General features: G+C 35.9%; 1 protein-coding gene across 1 annotated transcript in view; it reads right to left on the bottom strand.

Moving 5' to 3' along the window:
* Positions 1 to 6,972: 6,972 nt before the first annotated feature.
* The window catches only part of LOC109049670 (tenascin-X-like), a 36,746-nt gene continuing 25,005 nt past the window's right edge, over positions 6,973 to 18,713 (bottom strand). Inside the window, exons 16-31 of the mRNA XM_042753348.1 lie at positions 17,552 to 17,812; positions 16,995 to 17,255; positions 16,344 to 16,604; positions 15,801 to 16,061; positions 15,253 to 15,513; positions 14,714 to 14,974; positions 13,901 to 14,155; positions 13,493 to 13,592; positions 13,343 to 13,387; positions 13,248 to 13,256; positions 13,043 to 13,130; positions 12,796 to 12,886; positions 7,827 to 7,900; positions 7,567 to 7,701; positions 7,286 to 7,402; positions 6,973 to 7,158 (exon numbers count right to left, since the gene is read on the bottom strand). Of these exons, the coding sequence (XP_042609282.1) occupies positions 6,973 to 7,158; positions 7,286 to 7,402; positions 7,567 to 7,701; positions 7,827 to 7,900; positions 12,796 to 12,886; positions 13,043 to 13,130; positions 13,248 to 13,256; positions 13,343 to 13,387; positions 13,493 to 13,592; positions 13,901 to 14,155; positions 14,714 to 14,974; positions 15,253 to 15,513; positions 15,801 to 16,061; positions 16,344 to 16,604; positions 16,995 to 17,255; positions 17,552 to 17,812 (2,666 nt within the window). The remainder of the gene's footprint in view (positions 7,159 to 7,285; positions 7,403 to 7,566; positions 7,702 to 7,826; positions 7,901 to 12,795; positions 12,887 to 13,042; positions 13,131 to 13,247; positions 13,257 to 13,342; positions 13,388 to 13,492; positions 13,593 to 13,900; positions 14,156 to 14,713; positions 14,975 to 15,252; positions 15,514 to 15,800; positions 16,062 to 16,343; positions 16,605 to 16,994; positions 17,256 to 17,551; positions 17,813 to 18,713) is intronic.

Below are 18,713 nucleotides of genomic sequence, written 5' to 3'. Positions count from 1 at the left end.
TCCACAAAACAGGTTTCCACTGCTCCAGAGTCCAGTTACGGTGTGCTTTACACTCCATCTTAAGCTTGGCAATGTACATTGGTGCCCCTCATTCATCTATCTCATGCCTTCAACTAGTTCAAAATGCTGCGACAAGGCTTCTTAAAGAGATCATGAACTGAAAAAACAAATTTCTCCTGGTCTTTTGATATATAATAGGTCTATGTTCTATGAAAATCTCCTGTAAGTCTCAGAACTCTTTTTTTTTGTTAGTTCAAACAGTTTTTATTGAAACCAAGCCGCAAATGACACGTTTTGGACTGCCTCTGCAGAAGAAGATCTATGCCTGCTTCTACATTATTGCCTCTTTAGCCCCGCCCACTGATTTATGCATGTAGAATGAGAGGACATACTAAAGAGATGCTAACACAGGATTACTCCATTACCAAAACCATACAGATGCCTGTGAGGCTTACAAAACTCTGTGAAGTGCAAGTTGTAAAAAAACAACAACAACAGTTTTTGAATTGCCTTCCTAGTGATCCTAACACCATAACTACATTGGGTGCGAGCATTGTTGTGTCGTGTCATGAATCCATTTCTTGTCAGAAGCAGCATGAGCGGTTGGATTACATCAGGAATAGAAAGGTCACAGCTGCTTTCATTTAATATTTTAATATGCAAAACCAGCAGTGAGCATTTACTTTTGAGTCTTGAATGTGCCCTATCTCTGAAAACAGACTATTCTGATGAGAGGGTTAAAACAAGAAAGAAACATCATAGAAACATCACAGAACATTTTAAAATTGTAAAAAAAAAAAAAATGCAGTTAGGATTAAGGGAAACACAAGTGAAAACCATAGACTGTATAAAAACATGGACGTAGTGTCCGTGACATCACCCGTAGACTCCTGAAGAGCGATTTTGAAGCTCAAAGTGTGCAGAGCGGGCCGTCGCCATCTTGGCATTGAGTCACCGCCCGACTCTCCCGGATAAACGAAAATGGGCAAAAAGGTGGGAGCTGGTTGCTGAAGCCATGCCCACCTAGTGTCAGCAGCAGCAATCCACCTGTCACTCAAGTGGCCACGCCCTTAATTATGCAGAACTTTAAGGCTTAATATAATTTAAACGGATGAGTTATAAAAAAGAAAATCATCCCCCTCACAAATGTCATGAAGGGCAAAATTAGCTATATAGACCAAAACCACTGTAAACATGTTTTTTTCTGCTGTAAAGTTGGGCACTTTAACATGGGGAGTCTATGGGACTGAATCCCTTTGCAGCCAGCCTCAAGTGGACAGTCAATGAATTGCAGTCTTAGTCACTTCCTTGTTGGCTTCACGAGAGAGAGTGGGAGGTTGCCGCTTGGTGGAAAAGCAAATTTAAGCGCACCAGTCTTGATACATTGGATTGGCATCTGCACATTTGCACTACAGTTCCCATCATGCTCCTTGATCCACAACCTGCACTCTGTCAGCCTTAAACCACAACTGATGCCATCCACCTCATTACCTGGATTACTTACCTAATCTCTCCAGCACCTGCAAAGACAGTAAACACCAGTTACCACACCATCTAAACTCTGAACTGCTATAATCTTGATTTACTTACCTGCATAACTCCATTTTGCTGATCACTGGAATAAAATCAAACTGTTGTTGAACACAGTCCATCTGTCTGAGTTTGTGTTACACAACACATACATTCTGTCGCAATCTCTTAGATCTGAATTTGAATTACTTTGCATCTCTAGGTCAAAATTTAAGAATAGATGATTGTGCCTTTGCTCGTTGGACCTAAACTATGGAACAGCCTCCTGCCTGACATAACTAATTCAGATGATTCATGTATATATATGATGTCAGTGGAAGTTTGGTGGCTTTTACGCACCACCCGTCTCCGCATTTGTGACCTGCACTGTGACTTTACATGGTTGCGTGCTTCATGGCTGAGTTGCTGCTGTTCCTAAATGCTGTTTATGAAAATTCAGACTGCATGATTAGGTGATTTTTTTTTTTTTATACACCAGTTTCAATGCGTCTGATTGGTGTGCCCCAAAACTTTTGTACTTGTAGTGTATATTATACCTTCAGAATACTTTGGTGCTCTCTTGTGGAAGAAGGATAAAAAAACATTCTGCCATAAGTCTTTACAGCATAAATGCAAGAGAAATGCATAGAGCACTTGTTAAATAACAATAAATCAATTCCATTTTACTCATCAAATGTTATGTGGCCTCTGGTTTTAGTCAGATGTCTAGTGGCGATATGAACTGTAAATTCTCAGTACAATGATTGACTGAACAGAGTACTATTACTTAAGAAGAAAATTCATTTATTTGTTATTCATTATGTGTTCATTGTTTATCAGAATCCTCCCAAAGAATGGATCATCATTTGATAAAACCAAAAAGAGGTACAGTAAAGATACTTACAAGAATCTTCATAAATAGCATCCATACACACAAATTCAGTTCACAAAAAAAAGTTCACAAAAGCTACAGAAGCTAGAAACAAGTGAAAATGACTTTCATCAAGTCTCCAGTGTGAAAGTGATGCTAGTGCACTGTTGTTCAAATACAAATAAAATGTAAAATAAAAGTATTCCAAGTATTGATTATAAAAAGGTATAAACAGTAAAAATAGCTTAAACAGTGCTTTATAAAATATGTTTGCGCAATATCAAAGAGTGCAGTTAATCCCAGTTGTGCTTACTATAATAACAGCCCAGTTTGCAGGTGTGATTGCTTTTAGATAAATGTGCAGTAAATAGGACATTAATGTAGAGTTACTGACATTTCAGACATAATTTGGATAGTTAGCCATTAGCACTCTTGCAGTGCTGCTTGACTTATTAAATTAGAAGGCTGACACTAACTGTATAAAAATAAAATGCAACATAAATTACAATACCCAAGCAGATTCTCATATCCAGCACAGCAGGTTGAGCTTCATGCACGCTGCAAAATCTACAACATAATAATAACTAAACTGTACCATAAAAGTCCTATTTTCTTCATTTCTAATTATCACTATAACAGCAGACAATATTTCAATTTTTATTGTGTACACTGCTAGGTTGGGAGTGCCTTCTAGTGTGTAAAAAAAATAATAATAATAATAAAATATTTTGTTTCTGCTTTAAATTGTTAAACAATGCATGATTTCTCTAAATAACTTTGAAAATATAAACATTTTTTAAAACCTTGAGATCCTGCAAGGCCCCCAGTGATGTCAGTACTAAAATGTACAGATGTTTCTCAAATTATACAAATATCTCTTTTGGACAAAGATTAAAAAAAAATAAAAATAAAGATCTCTTGATCGAAATTCTCTTGATTGAAATATCATAAATACAATTACTTGCTGTTTACTTTAAATTATTATCATAGAAAATGGCTATATTTTTCCAGTGTAACCTTTTAAATGTATTCATTACAATTAAAAAATTACTCAAATGTTTTGAGTATTGTGCAAGAAATAAATTACATCCAGATATATGTAAAGTGCTGTCAAATGATTAATCGCGATTAATCGCATCCAAAATAAAAGTTTTTGTTTACATAATATATGTCCGTATACTGTGTACATTATGTATATATAAATACAAATACATTCATGTATATATTTAAGAAAAATATGTTACGTTTATATAATAAATATATAATATAAAATTTAAGAATATAAATATATAAATGTATATACATGTAAATATTTTTAGAATATATACAGCATGTGTGTGTATTTATATATACCTAATAAATATACACAGTAAATCTACATATATTATGTAAACAAAAACTTTTATTTTGGATGTGATTAATCGCGAATAATCATTTGACAGCACAAATATATGTGTGTGTGTGTGTGTGTGTGTGTGTGTGTGTGTGTGTGTGTGTGTGTGTGTGTGTGTGTGTGTGTGTGTGTGTGTGTGTGAAACTTAAATTTCTGCAGTCTTAAATTTCTCTGATTGTTGGACAATGGCCATCTTGAGGCCATGGACATTTACGATTTTTTTTGATATTTTACATTCTGATAGATACTGAGAGCTTCTGCGTTCTGGTAAATTAAGTCCACGTTGGTTCCAGTTCTTGATCGAATTATGTCATACGCACACTGGTGGAGGTAAACATACTGCTCCTGTTGTAGAAAACAGAAAAAAAAAGAGTCTGAGTATGAGAACTTACTTTGGCAGTTTCCTCATTGAACAAATGTCAACAACAATTTTTATGTAAATGTCATCTTAAAGAAATATTCTCGGTTTAGTATGAGTTAAGCTCAGTCGATTTTGTTTCATGTTTAATGTTAATTGCGACACAGATAATTTTGAAAAAAAAAAAAAGGTCAGTTTTTGGCTAAGTAATATATTTAATTAGAATATCTGCATGATGTAAGCAATAAGCTTGTTAACATACAATATGAAAAAATAGCTTATTGCTTTTCCATATAATGTCTTATCCAATTTTACTCTGTCACTGTGACAGCTCATCATAAATCCAGCCATAAAACAGCTTTACAGTTAAAATAATGCAATACATTCAACAGAATAATTTGGGCTTTGGATACATCATTGGTCCAGTTTAGGGTTATCAAACTGCAGCCCTGCAGAGTTTAGCTCCAACCCTAATTAAACACACCTGATCCAGCTAATCAGGTCCTTCAGGCTTATTTGAAAACTAGATGGGTATGTGTCTTGGAGCAGGATTGGAACTTAACTCTGCAGGGCTGCTGGTCCTCCAGGAACTGAATTTGACACCCCTGGTCCAGCTGGACCATAAAAAAATTCTAAGCCATCCAACCCTGACTCACTCCAACCACATAAAGAATGTTTCCTCAGCTTCTCAAACTTTAACAGATGCCTGTTCTGAAACTTCAGCTCTATTGTCGTTCCTCCCACCATCTTAAGCAGCTTGAACCTTCCTGCAACTAAAGAACCACCCCCCCCAAAAAAAGGAAAAAAAAAAAACACAAACTGCCATCTGCCAAAAAAGAAGTGCAATATTGGCAACTGGGAGCTACTTAAGTAAGCATTCAAGAAGTGACACCACTGGCTTTAAGGTTCCCATCATTCGTTCCAGGTCATCACATTGCAACCTGCAATGCCAAACCTTCACCAGATTCCAATTTAGTGATTCTTCAGGGTCTGCTCCAGAATCTATTCTTCTAGAATAAGTTTAATAATCATTGCATGCCTCTCTGGGCTCTGGGCATCCAGGGACAACCCAAACTTTTATGCCTTTCTCAAACAAAGAACTGGTGGAGCCAACTTGGAATGTGTCCAGATGATGCATGATGTCCAGAGCTTTGTCCACTTATGCCCATGTTGTGCCATGTCCAAATTACCTCGCAGCCTTCCAGCTGGAAAGCTCCTTCCACTGCCTACACCTCATCATCTATGGCAGGTATCTCCAACCCTGCTCCTGGAGAGCTACCATCCTGCAGACTTCAGTTCCAGCCCTGCTCCAACACACCTGTCTGTAATTATCAAGTAGCCCTGAACACCTTGATTAGCTGCTTCAGGTGTGTTTGATTGGGGTTGGAGCTGAAATCTGCAGGACAGTAGCTCTCCAGGAGCAGGGTTGGAGACCCCTGATCTATGGTCACATCTAGGGGTGGACTTCACAACCAACCTTCCTTTCTCAGTAGGCTTCTTCCTTCCTCAAACCTGTCCTGATGGCTATTGACTGTTTCTCTAAGACCTGCCACCTGGTTTATTTAAAGGGGTAACCAAAATCATTTGAGACTGCAGAAATACTGTTCCATCATGTCTTCTGGAACTACAGCCTACTAGAAGTCCACAATTCATATGCCAAGTCTGGAAGCTTTCTTCAAGCTGCTGGGCCATTTTTCTTCAGGCTATCATGCATAATTTCTGTCCTGTTTCCTCAGAACTTACAGCCATCAACATCAGCAGCTGCATTATCATTGTGTCATCTTCTACATCTGTGTCTGATTTCTACTGCTATTCCTGCTCCACCTATTGTTCATCCATGCATTCAGTAAAGAATCATCTAGCTCAGTCTGCTTTCTTACAGTAACTGCTTGTACAAAATGATAAGCTTCACATTTCTGCTCTAAAATCTGGCTGCATTTACTTTTATTGTAAGTGCCTCACTGTAACCTTTTTTTTTTACAGGAGGTACAAGCTTAACTTGTACTGATCCCCAGAATACCTTACCTCAGTCTGTACCATGAGAGGCCTGTGCATGCGCATATCATTAACAATTCCATAGATGTCCACCATGCTGTCTCTTTCAATCTGGAAGATCAGGTGGTCAATGGCAATGAAGGTCCCTGTTCTTCCCACACCGGCACTAAAAAATATGAAGGTCAATTAATAAAATAAATGTTTAAACTAACAAATGGCAAATTCGATGTTTGAATTGTAATATAAATTTGTCAACCTGTCCTCCAACTAATAAACTCGTATAGGTCGTTTGTCCAAATCCCTGAAATACGACCCATCAGAGCGTATACTACAATTGCGCCCCTATTGGCAAAAGGTCGTTTTCATATTAATGTTTTGTACTCTTTTATTTGCACTGTGATTTGCGTTTTGTGTAGCTCAGTTGGTAGATTATTGCGTTATACCTTGATATGCAATCATGCTATCATGGGTTCGATCCCAGAGAACGGACGTGCACGTAAAATGTATATGCTCAATAAATCATAATTTAGCATGATTTCTGTGAGGGTTAGGTTTAGGGGGTGGGGTTAGGTGTGGTCATTCGAACAAATAAGCCACCTAGTAAAATATGTACGAATTACTGTGAGATCGGTGTAAAAAGTCCACACATTGCATTTAAATAAACGTGCGTTTTGATTGGTAATGACGTTATACGTCATTTCATGACGACAGACGCAACGCGATACTGTCATTATTTTTTCACCGCTAGAGGCCGCTTAACTTTAAAACGTAAATATAGGTCGTAATAAGGTGCTTGCACAAACGACCTATATGGTCGTTTTTTGTTGGAGGACAGGCTCAAATAATTTAAAACTTTTTGTTGTGATATTGTGTGCAATGCACCACAGTTGGAGAGTGGCGTGAGTACTGGTCCATGTGTTCTCTGACCAGGTGTCTGAAGTCAATGAGGACTTCAGTGGTCTGTGGAACTCCATGATCCGGCCACGCCGTGAAGTGGAACTGACGTACGTAGCGAGTTTCTGCTGTTTTCACCTACAGAATTATCCATCATAATATTGTAAAATATTACTGATTTAAGAATAACAACAACAAAAAACTCACTCCTATATTCTACTAAAGGAATAAATGGAGATATCAGGTACAGGAAGTGTTGCTTTACATTTTTGATTCTGAAGTCTCTTATGGTCCAGCTCTCCAGTTCTATCTCTGAGGTGGTTGTCACAGAGATGTTTTGATAATGATTAGTCCCAGATGGCCAGTACTTTTCACATTTCACCTGGAGAAAATTACAGAGGGCTGGTTATCTTTACTCTGAATATATAGTTTCAAGTTCCAGTCCTGGCATGGGGACTTTTCTCAATCTGTTCCTCTATCTCTCCCCCACTTTGCTTCCTGTCTAACTACTGTCCTATTGAAACAAATTTCACAATGAAAACTTACTCGTCCCATCTCGTTGCATTTGGTCAGCATCACTATGGTGTAGACATTCTTCTCCCAGACCATTCTCCAGAATTCATTCACTGTGACAGGCAGTGGACCCTGAGCTGCTATAAACTCTTTTCTTGAATTATAGCCCTGTTCAAAAAAAGAAAGAAAAAAGAAAAAGAAGAGAAAAACAAAAAAGAGTGAAAAACATGCTTAGACATAACTAAAAAAAAAAAAAAACCTTCACAAATTTTCACTTCTGTTTATATACTCACTGGGATGTAGTTGGCATTGATGTAATCATCAAAGGGACTGCCGCACACTGATAATTTAACTCTTGAAGCATCATCTGATGAAGGCAAACATACAATTAGTATCAGAAAGTAGTTATTAATTAAGAACTTAAAATTATGCATCTGATTTTATATAAGGTTTAAGGTTACATTGTAACGTCATCAGTGTTGGGAAGTAACTAGTTACATTTAACTAAATAACGTAATTTAATTGGGTTCTTGACGTGACATGGCATTTTCACTGTCCAACAAGATAAAAATGGATATAATTACTACTGTCACTATTTAAAATGCAGTAAATCATTAAACATTTCTTTGTCCTACAAGGTCTTGTTGTTATAAAAGTGTTGTTTGATTTTTTTAATTTGTGAGCAAAAAATTCTCAAAATTGTCCTATGGTGTGACTGTCCCAAGCATGGTTCAATAAATTACAACTTTTATAAATGAAAAAGAAAAGCATAAATTCTTTTTCTAAATACCTCTGGCATAATTGTACGTGTCTATTTTAGTAAATGGCAATCACTTCTTTCATCCATACATTTCTGAAAAACATAGGAACATGATACATTTTGTCTCTGAAAACCATGTCCTCTATTGTGCGACACCATATCCTGATTTTAAATTGGTCAGTTCCAGAGAAAACTTTAATTAGTTGGACCCCATTCATGGTCATGTTACTGAAGCCCCCTGTCAAGCCTGTCACATGTGCACATGGTAAATTTTTGTCTCATAATTGTGCAAATATTTAACTTTTTTGGAACCACTACAAAAATGTTACCTTTTGTTGTCCTTTGGTGTGACACCTCTAAATAATATTATATTTTAATGAAAAACTGCATGTTAAACTACATAATCATGGAGAATTCTGCAAATGTGTCTTGCTTACCGCTAATGAAAGGTAGCTCGGATTAGCAAGGTCATTAATTGACAGAAAAAGTTTGAAACGTCCTTTGGTGTGACAGATAATGTACTTTGGTGTGACACCTGTACTGTCACACTAGAGGACAAGGTCTCTTTAACCCTTAATCAGTGTTTGGGGTCCCAGGGGACCCCACTGGACTTTTCCTTCATTTTTTAAAAGTGTTACCTTCAGGGGCATGAAACTCCTTGACTTTTCCTAAATAATCTATCTAAAAATGCACAAAAAACTCGGCTTTATTTGGTTGTTCTAAAGGTGTGTAAAAAAACTTACAGTTTAAGGTGTTTGGGGTCAAAATGACAACTTAAAATACTTTTCATTTTGTTTGTCAAATAAATAAATGTAAATCCATTATAAATCTGAAAATTTCTACATATAAACCAAGGTCTGGTCCTGGAGCCTGAATAAAAAGTGGAACGAACTTTCCATCTCATGCACACACACACACAAATGTATGTGACTGCAACAGAGAGCATTTTTATAGAAATTGGTGAATAAAATAAACAAAACGGGCATAAATCTAGAAGAAATTACATTTCAATCAAGGTCTGGTCCTGGAGCATAAATAAAAAGTGGAACGAACTTTCTATCACACACACACACACACACACACACACACACACACACACACACACACACACACACACACACACACACATACACACACGTACAGTATGTGACTGCAACAGAGAGCATTTTTATAGAAATTGGCAAATAAAATCAACTAAACTGGCATAAATCTGAAAAATTTCACAAATGCAACATGGAACAAGCATGTTCCCTCACTCTCTCTCTCTCACACACACACACACACACACACACACACACACACACACACACACACACACACACACACACACAACACACAGAGACAGAGAAAGAGAGGGAAAAGGTATGTATAAATATATGTATAATAATTTGCAAAAGCAGATAATTCAAAATATATCAGACAACAACAACAAATTCTAACTTTGACAAAAATACAGATTTTTTTTATTTATTTGAGAATGTTTAAATATATATTCACAAAAGTAACATAAAGTTGTAATTCACATAAAGTTGTGAGGAGAAGTTGAACCATCAAGAAAAATTAAGTGAAAATGAAGTCCCTACCTCTATTGGATATATGTGGTCATTGCACTTTCTTTCTTTAATTATAATTTCTAAAGTTTTTCCACAAACCAGCAGATGTCAGTATTCAATCCCTAACACATAAAACAATGTCCAAAAACAATTCAGATTTAATTAAGATCGACATTTAAGTGATTTTGTCTTTTAAAAAATCATTTTTCATGAGCCAATTTATGGCCTAGTTAAGTAATTGTGCAGTAAATAGGTTAAAAACTTCAAAATTTCCACAAAAACACAGCATAAATGTATAGTTGAGAAAATAAATAAAAAAGTAAATAAAATATATATATATATAGTTTTCCATATAAAAAATGTATATTTCCTTATGCAATCGCTCTTTAAATGTTTGGGGTCTATCAGACTTTTTGAACACTGATTAAGGGTTAAAAAGCATTTTAAATAATTAAATAAGATTTGTTTAACTCCTTTTTATTCTTTTTGATCATTTTCAGTGTTCTAAAATTCAATAATTACAGGAATTAACAGGAATTCACACAGAAGGGAGGAGATCCTAAGAGGATGATGCAGAAAGTAAATGGAATAAAAATGATTCCTTAAAAAGATTAGTCATATAGTTTTTAAAAATTCATTCACATCTTAATGAATATAGTTTGAATATCAATCGTATTTAGCTGTGCCACACATGCAGCGGGGGCCTAGAAAAGTTTCAGTAACATGTTAATTGACTAAGAGAGTGAATTTTGTTGATTAAAACTATTTTTAGCTTTGTTTAAAAAACATGTTGATATTGTTTGTATCAAAATTAGACATTATTTCTCCTTTGACGTTCAAAATGAAATATAAATTATTTAATAACTACCATTTCTGTCCTTTAGTGTGACGTAATGTCCTATGGTGTAACCTAATGTCCAATGGTGCGACACACATAAAAGAACCACAGATTTGTTTTTATCTCAAAATATCAGCAGTTTTGTATGAATGACAGCAAAGTTTGTCTTGTTGTCAAAATTTGTTGTGAAATTGTCATGGGGAAAAACTGTTAATTATAATTTCCTATTCAATAAATAGCACTATATGAAAATAAGTGTCTAACAATGAAGATAAATCTCTCTCATGCTATTTATGTATTATTAATAGTTTTATTATTATTATTTTTTTATTTATTTGCTATGTCACACCATAGTACAAATTTATGGTAGAGTTCAGTAAAAAAAATATATATATATTAAAAATGTAAAGATTGGACAAAGTTAGTGGCCCTTTATACTGTATCTTCTCAAAGGCCAGACTTCACTGTCACAGTGTCTGGTCTGTGTATCCCTGGGTGTCCACTAGAGGTCTCACTTCCCCTTATCGTCACCCCACTTCAGAACTACATTTCCCACAAGTCTTGTTGGTACTCATCACTGTTCATTGTATTCAGCTGTTCCCACTTACATTGTTTGCACCTGTCTATATATACCTGGTTTGTTTCTGTCTTTGTTACGGAGTCCTTGTTTAATGTCACCCTGCTTTGTCGTGTTTCCTTGCCGTAGTTTATGTTTCTTGTTTTGGACTGCTTACCTGGATTTTGACCTTTGCCTGGCTGATTGATGATTCTGGATTACCCTAATAAAACACTGCAATTGGATCTACCTGTTTGTGTGCGTGTCATGACATTCACACTATATAAATATATGCATTTCTTTTTCAAAACAGTCTTTTACAAAAAAAGCATTTTTTACTGCCTATTTGTCAACTACCCAGTTACAAAATAAATGTAATTATAATCAGTTACAGTTACCGAGGAAAAAAAAAAAGTGTAATTAAATTACAGTTACCAATTACAAAAGAGGTTACATCTGAATTTTTTTCACACACACATTTCATAAATTGCATCGACGGCTCTAAAATATGAGACAATGTTTTTAGGAGTTTAAGACACAGAATAGGACACATGCTCATTCACATGCTCAAGTATTATTTCCTATTTTTGATTATGTATATGCTTTATTTTTTAAGATTAACTGTTTTTATCCCCCCAAAGCATTGTTAGATGCCAATGTTTACTGTCATAACTATGGAAAGATTTGATTTCAGAAACAGTATAATAGCTATTAATATACTTCTTGTTATGATTTTAAATCTGTATTTAACCTCAGAATGATCACAAAGTGAAAAAAGGTGTTGAAGTCTGATTTTGTGGTGGCTGTGCTTTAAAATTAAATTATTATTATCTTAATTTAAGTGATGAAGTGTTTGGAAATTCTGATAGTAATCAGTGTTGAGTACTAATGTAGGTTATCCCTGCTTAGTTTACATATTTGAAAATGATTAACAGTTGAAAACATTAGAAATTTAGAAAAGTAATCAACAAGTAATGTAATCATTTACATTAATAAAGTAACTGAAATAGTTACACTACTTATTATATTTTAAACATGGTAACTTGTAATCTGTAACCTATTACATTTCCACAATAACCTTCCCAACACTGAGCGTCTTACCTATCATGTTCTGATATACTCCAAGCACTTTTTTATTTTGATCATTTTTGTCACATATTGTCTGTATACACTTCCTGTTCATTCATTTCTTGCTTTTCTTGATTTCTGATTGTTATCACCTGTGTCTAGTTTAGATAATCATAATCCTGAGTCTACATTGAATGCATTCTCTAGTCTTTATTTTTGTTTATTTCTTTAAGCCTACAGCATGCAACTTTTGGCCCTCTAGCGGTTAACAAAATAAACTATGCGTCTTGCAGGAGAACAATATTTTAGTTGTGCTTTGGCTCTGCGCCTCAGGAAATGAACTGAAAATGTATCTGACTTTGTGCAATGTGACTTCAGTGTGAATAGTCTGGGTACAATCCATCAGTCAGCTAGATATTGAAGCCTGTGATTGGGGAAAAACTCATGCAAACTTTTTAGTACAACATGCAACAGTCAGGTTACTCACAAGGTAGCACATTGCTGTAACGGTTCTTCGGCTTGTTTTCAATAGCCAGGGCAGTGTTTTTGGACTGCGCCGTTCCAACTGTTTTCAACTCCTGCAACAACACAGCATTACTTCAGGTCTAGATTTTGAAAACACTAATTTCTAAGACAATTTCTGTGACAACTCCAGAGTAAAACTGTTTGATAATATTGTCATAGGAAGAAGTGTGTAAATAATAAAAATACATATTTGTGTTTCTCATGTGTACCTCATACTCTTCAGCAAAACCACAGTTGGAATCCTTATGTTTCTGCTTAAAGTACTCTTCATAATCCTCTATTCTCAAACCAATATTACTGTGTACCATAAAGAAAAAAAAAAAGAAAAAAAACATGTATAAATATACAATAAATTGTAAAGAATTATGTTTCACCATTAAAAATGAATAGATTAATAATAAAACAGTTACTTACATTTTATTTCTGAAAATAGAAGGAAAATGAATGCATTAACAATTTTAAGTTTTGTCAAATAAATATTTAACTATATACATATCAAACAAAGGTACCTAATGGTTTGTACAGGGATGTCGGGACATTGTTTGTTGGTTTGTCTGGAACAGAGAGTAATAAAGAAATGTTACTAAAATGAATCTGCAAGGCTTCTGTATCTTGTGCTCTATCCAGTATTTACTTCTCTAATGGCACTGGCAACTCACCTTCTTGAATAGAAGAAGAGAATGAGAGTGATGATGAAGAGAAAACAGATCACTCCCAAAACTATGCCAACAATCATTGGAGTCTTAGACTGAGGGGAATCTACATGAGAATTTGATAAGTGTTATTATTATATTATTAAACACATTCCCAATGAAGAAAAAGTAGTAATGTATTTAAAGTTTTTATCAGAATAAAACCTTGTTTATTATATTATCCAGATCACTTAATGAAAAAGATGATACACTGAGATGCAATAGATTATCCTTAAAAACACATGATCTATTTTATGTAATTTTCGGATGGAGGTTACATTGAGAGTCACAACGTTATATCAAACGTTACTGTGGGAGTTTTGTACAAGATTTGCACAAAGAGGAAGAGGACAGATATTTGATCATTTTACATACTGGTAAGTTGTGAGATGCAGACAGTTTCTCCTTCTGTTAATTGATCTGCTGCCACAGCAGTGATGCAGAATGTGTAGTTGACTCCAGCATTCAGATCAGTGATTTGATGGGAAGTGTTATTAGTTGTTACATGAGTCCTTTTCTCACTCCATTTAATTTTAAAATAATCTCTATTTCCAGCAGGTTCATTCCATGTCAGATACACAGATGATGTTGTGACATCAGTCACTTTGAGTTCCTTGATCACATCTGGCTCTGGGGAAAAGAAAAATAAATGAGTTGGTGAATGTGCATATGTAGTTACACCAGAAATTGTAAGAATCAAACGTACACTGTACAATTTTCCGTACAAAAATGAGAGGCTGACAAGGCTAAAGATTAATAGGATATGACAATAAAACCATATCCAATGTGTACAACTAAGAACACGTAATAGCACTTTAGTTTAGGGACGAATTCTCATGTTTAAGTAGTTGCTTATTAACATGCATATTACTAGCAAATTGGCTGTTTATTAGTGCACATATTAAGGCCTTATTCTGCATGACCACATTTTGGATCCTTTCATACTAACCCACACATAAACCTAACAATTACCTTAATAACTAACTGTTAGTAAGGAGCAAATTAGGAGTTTACTGAGGCAAGAGTCATAGTTAATGGTGGGAATCGGTCCCTAAAGTGTGACCGAACACATATGTTTTAGGTTCCTCACATTAAAACAAGTAAATACTAATAAAATTATATTAATAGAAAAAAATGGGTCAGTTTGTTTAAACAGTCTATTTAGAAAAAAAAATGGTTTTTACATACTGGTATAGTTTGAGATGCTGAAAGTTTCTCCTTTTGTTGAAATGTCTGCTGCCACAGCAGTGATGCAGAATGTGTAATTGACTCCAGCAGTCAGACCAGTGATGTGATAGGAAGTGTTATTGGTACGTGCATTGTTGGATGTTTTACCATCACTCCAATAAAGGTTAAAGAAAGATCTACTTCCACCTGGTTCATTCCATTTTAGAAACACAGATGATGTTGTGATTTCAGACACTGTTAGATTTATGATCATATTTGGCTCTGTTTGGGGAGAGAAGAGCAATTCATACATGTTGATGAAAGGGGAATTAAACAATGTCATTAAATATGAGGAAGTATGAGTTGTGCAATTATGAATTGATAAAATAATTGTAATAAGACCAGAACTCAGTGAGTCTGGTGACTTAAGATGTTGCTGTACAGTTTTCTGCTCAGTGCAAGTAAATATGAGATGGTTTCAAGGATGAAGATTTATATACAGTATATTTATATGAGTATCTGGATAGAGAAATTAGGAAACATATAATTGGAAAACATACTAGTATATTTTGAGGTAACCGCTGATTCTCCTTCTGTTGACCGATCTGCTGCAACAGCTGTGATGATAAATGTGTAATTGACTCCAGCAGTCAGACCAGTGATGTTATAGGAAGTGTTATAAGTTGTTGAACTTCCATTTGTTTTATAACTCGTCCACTGAATTTTAAAGAAAGATCTATTTCCAAGTGGTTCTTTCCATGTCAGAAACACAGATGATGTTGTGATTTCAGACACTGTTAGATTTATGATCATATTTGGCTCTGTTTGGGGAGAGAAGAGCAATTCATACATGTTGATGAAAGGGGAATTAAACAAAGTATGTCTGTAAATATGAGGAAGTATGAGTTGTGCAATTATGAATTGATAAAATAATTGTAATAAGACCAGAACTCAGTGAGTCTGGTGTCTTAAGATGTTGCTGTACAGTTTTCTGCTCAGTGCAAGTAAATATGAGATGGTTTCAAGGATGAAGATATACTGTATATACAGTATATTTATATGAGTATCTGTCTAGAGAAATTAGGAAACATATAATTGGAAAACATACTAGTATATTTTGAGGTAACCACTGATTCTCCTTCTGTTGACCGATCTGCTGCAACAGCTGTGATGATAAATGTGTAATTGACTCCAGCAGTCAGACCAGTGATGTTATAGGAAGTGTTACTAGTTGTTGAGTTTGCGTTTGTTTTATCACCCGTCCACTGAATTTTAAAGAAAGATCTATTTCCAAGTGGTTCTTTCCATGTCAGAAACACAGATGATGGTGTGATTTCAGACACTGTTAGATTTATGATCATATTTGGCTCTGTTTGGGGAGAGAAGAGCAATTCATACATGTTGATGAAAGGGGAATTAAACAAAGTATGTCCGTAAATATGAGGAAGTATGAGTTGTGCAATTATGAATTGTTAAAATAATTGTAATAAGACCAGAACTCAGTGAGTCTGGTGTCTTAAGATGTTGCTGTACAGTTTTCTGCTCAGTGCAAGTAAATATGAGATGGTTTCAAGGATGAAGATATATATACAGTATATTTATATGAGTATCTGGCTAGATAAATCAGGAAAAATATAATTGGAAAACATACTAGTATATTTTGAGGTAACCACTGATTCTCCTTCTGTTGACCGATCTGCTGCAACAGCTGTGATGATAAATGTGTAATTGACTCCAGCAGTCAGACCAGTGATGTTATAGGAAGTGTTACTAGTTGTTGAGTTTGCATTTGTTTTATCACCCGTCCACTGAATTTTAAAGAAAGATCTATTTCCAAGTGGTTCATTCCATGTCAGAAACACAGATGATGTTGTGATATTGTTCACTCTGAGATTTGTGATCACATCTGGCTCTGTGTATTGGAGAAAGAAGCAAGTCATAATTGATGATTTGAAAAAAACATCACTCAAGACACAAGCAAAGTAGAAATACGTAAAGGATGAAACGTGAACTGGTGGGCCAAATAACGAACAATACACTGACAAGGGGGAAGGCAATATATTGATTTTTAATCTTTAACGTGAACTTTGTATGTAGATTCACAAATGTTGAGTTTTTCTTTTTTCTTTTCTTTTCTTTTCTTTTCTGTTTTTAACAATCAGGACACAAGTGAAAAATAAATACACACGGGGGGAATGTGAATCATTCTTATAACATACTTTGTAGCACAAAACAGACATTTTATAGTTTTACATACAGTTACTACTATAAAGCAAGAAAGAGATTTTTTAATTCTACATACTTGTGAATTGTGAGATGCAGACAGTTTCTCCTTCTGTTGACCAATCTGCTGCAACAGCTGTGATGATAAATGTGTAATTGACTCCAGCAGTCAGACCAGTGATGTTATAGGAAGTGTTATTAGTTGTTGAACTTCCGTTTATTTTATAACCCGTCCACTGAATTTTAAAGAAAGATCTATTTCCAAGTGGTTCTTTCCATGTGAGAAACACAGATGATGGTGTGATTTCAGACACTGTTAGATTTATGATCATATTTGGCTCTGTTTGGGGAGAGAAGAGCATTTCATACATGTTGATGAAAGGGGAATTAAACAAAGTAAGTCTGTAAATATGAGAAAGTATGAGCTGTGGAATTATGAATTGTTAAAATAATTGTAATAAGACCAGAACTCAGTGAATCTGGTGTCTTAAGATGTTGCTGTACAGTTTTCTGCTCAGTGCAAGTAAATACGAGATGGTTTCAAGGATGAAGATTTATATACAGTATATTTGAAAGGAATCAGTTATATGAGTATCTGGCTAGAGAAATCAGGAAACATATAATTGGAAAACATACTAGTATATTTTGAGGTAACCACTGATTCTCCTTCTGTTGACCGATCTGCTGCAACAGCTGTGATGATAAATGTGTAATTGACTCCAGCAGTCAGACCAGTGATGTTATAGGAAGTGTTACTAGTTGTTGAGTTTACGTTTGTTTTATCACCCGTCCACTGAATTTTAAAGAAAGATCTATTTCCAAGTGGTTCTTCCCATGTCAGAAACACAGATGATGGTGTGATTTCAGACACTGTTAGATTTATGATCATATTTGGCTCTGTTTGGGGAGAGAAGAGCAATTCATACATGTTGATGAAAGGGGAATTAAACAAAGTATGTCTGTAAATATGAGGAAGTGTGAGTTGTGCAATTATGAATTGATAAAATAATAGTAATAAGACCAGAACTCAGTGAGTCTGGTGTCATTAGATGTTGCTCTACAGTTCCTCTTCAGGAACTCGAGCTGCGTCGAACGCTTTGGGGAACGCGTCTAGCGTGAGCGACTCTGAATATCGTGTGAAATCAGTCCAATGAAAGAGCGTGACGTCACGGGCGGGGTGACGTAAGTGACCAGGAAGCTATAAAAGCATGTGCCGTGCAGCTGGTATCAGCTTTGCGTCTTCAGCAAGCGCTCTGTGTGTGAATGTCCTCAGTTTGTCTTGTGAGTCTTATTTACTGTTGTCTGTCCAGTAGAGCTCCAAGTCATGTCTAAGAGCAAGGCGAAAACCAAACACACTAGAGGTGAATCCGGATCGCGTTTCAGACTGTGTGTCCCTCCCTGCCTGCGTTACATAACGAGCGGGGATACACACAGTCTGTGCGTGGTCTGCCTGGGTTTGAAGCACGCCGAGTCGGCTCTCGAGGGGGCCGACTGTCCGCATTGTGAGAGGATGTCGGTGCGGCTGCTTCGTTCCCGGAGGGCTCTCTTCGAGGAGGGAGCCTTCGCCAGCGTTCCCCGCGGTGCCGGCCCCGCATCTGCCGAGGCAGAACGGCAGCTGCACTCGTGGGGTTCGCAGGTGGATCTGACAGAGGGAATGGAGACGGGCGAGTCCCTATCTCCTTCCACTTCTGCCAGATCTGGCGCCCAATCTCTGGAGTCGGAAGCACGCTCTGCGGTTCCTTCCACCCAGGGAGAGGGATCGACACTCCGCCTCTCTTCCTCCGAGGAGGTTGATGTG

Source organism: Cyprinus carpio, chromosome B25 (assembly GCF_018340385.1).
Source record: "Cyprinus carpio isolate SPL01 chromosome B25, ASM1834038v1, whole genome shotgun sequence".
NCBI classification, from domain to species: domain Eukaryota; kingdom Metazoa; phylum Chordata; class Actinopteri; order Cypriniformes; family Cyprinidae; genus Cyprinus; species Cyprinus carpio.
Note: the sequence above shows the minus strand (reverse complement) of the source record. Positions and strands in the feature narration are given on the sequence as shown.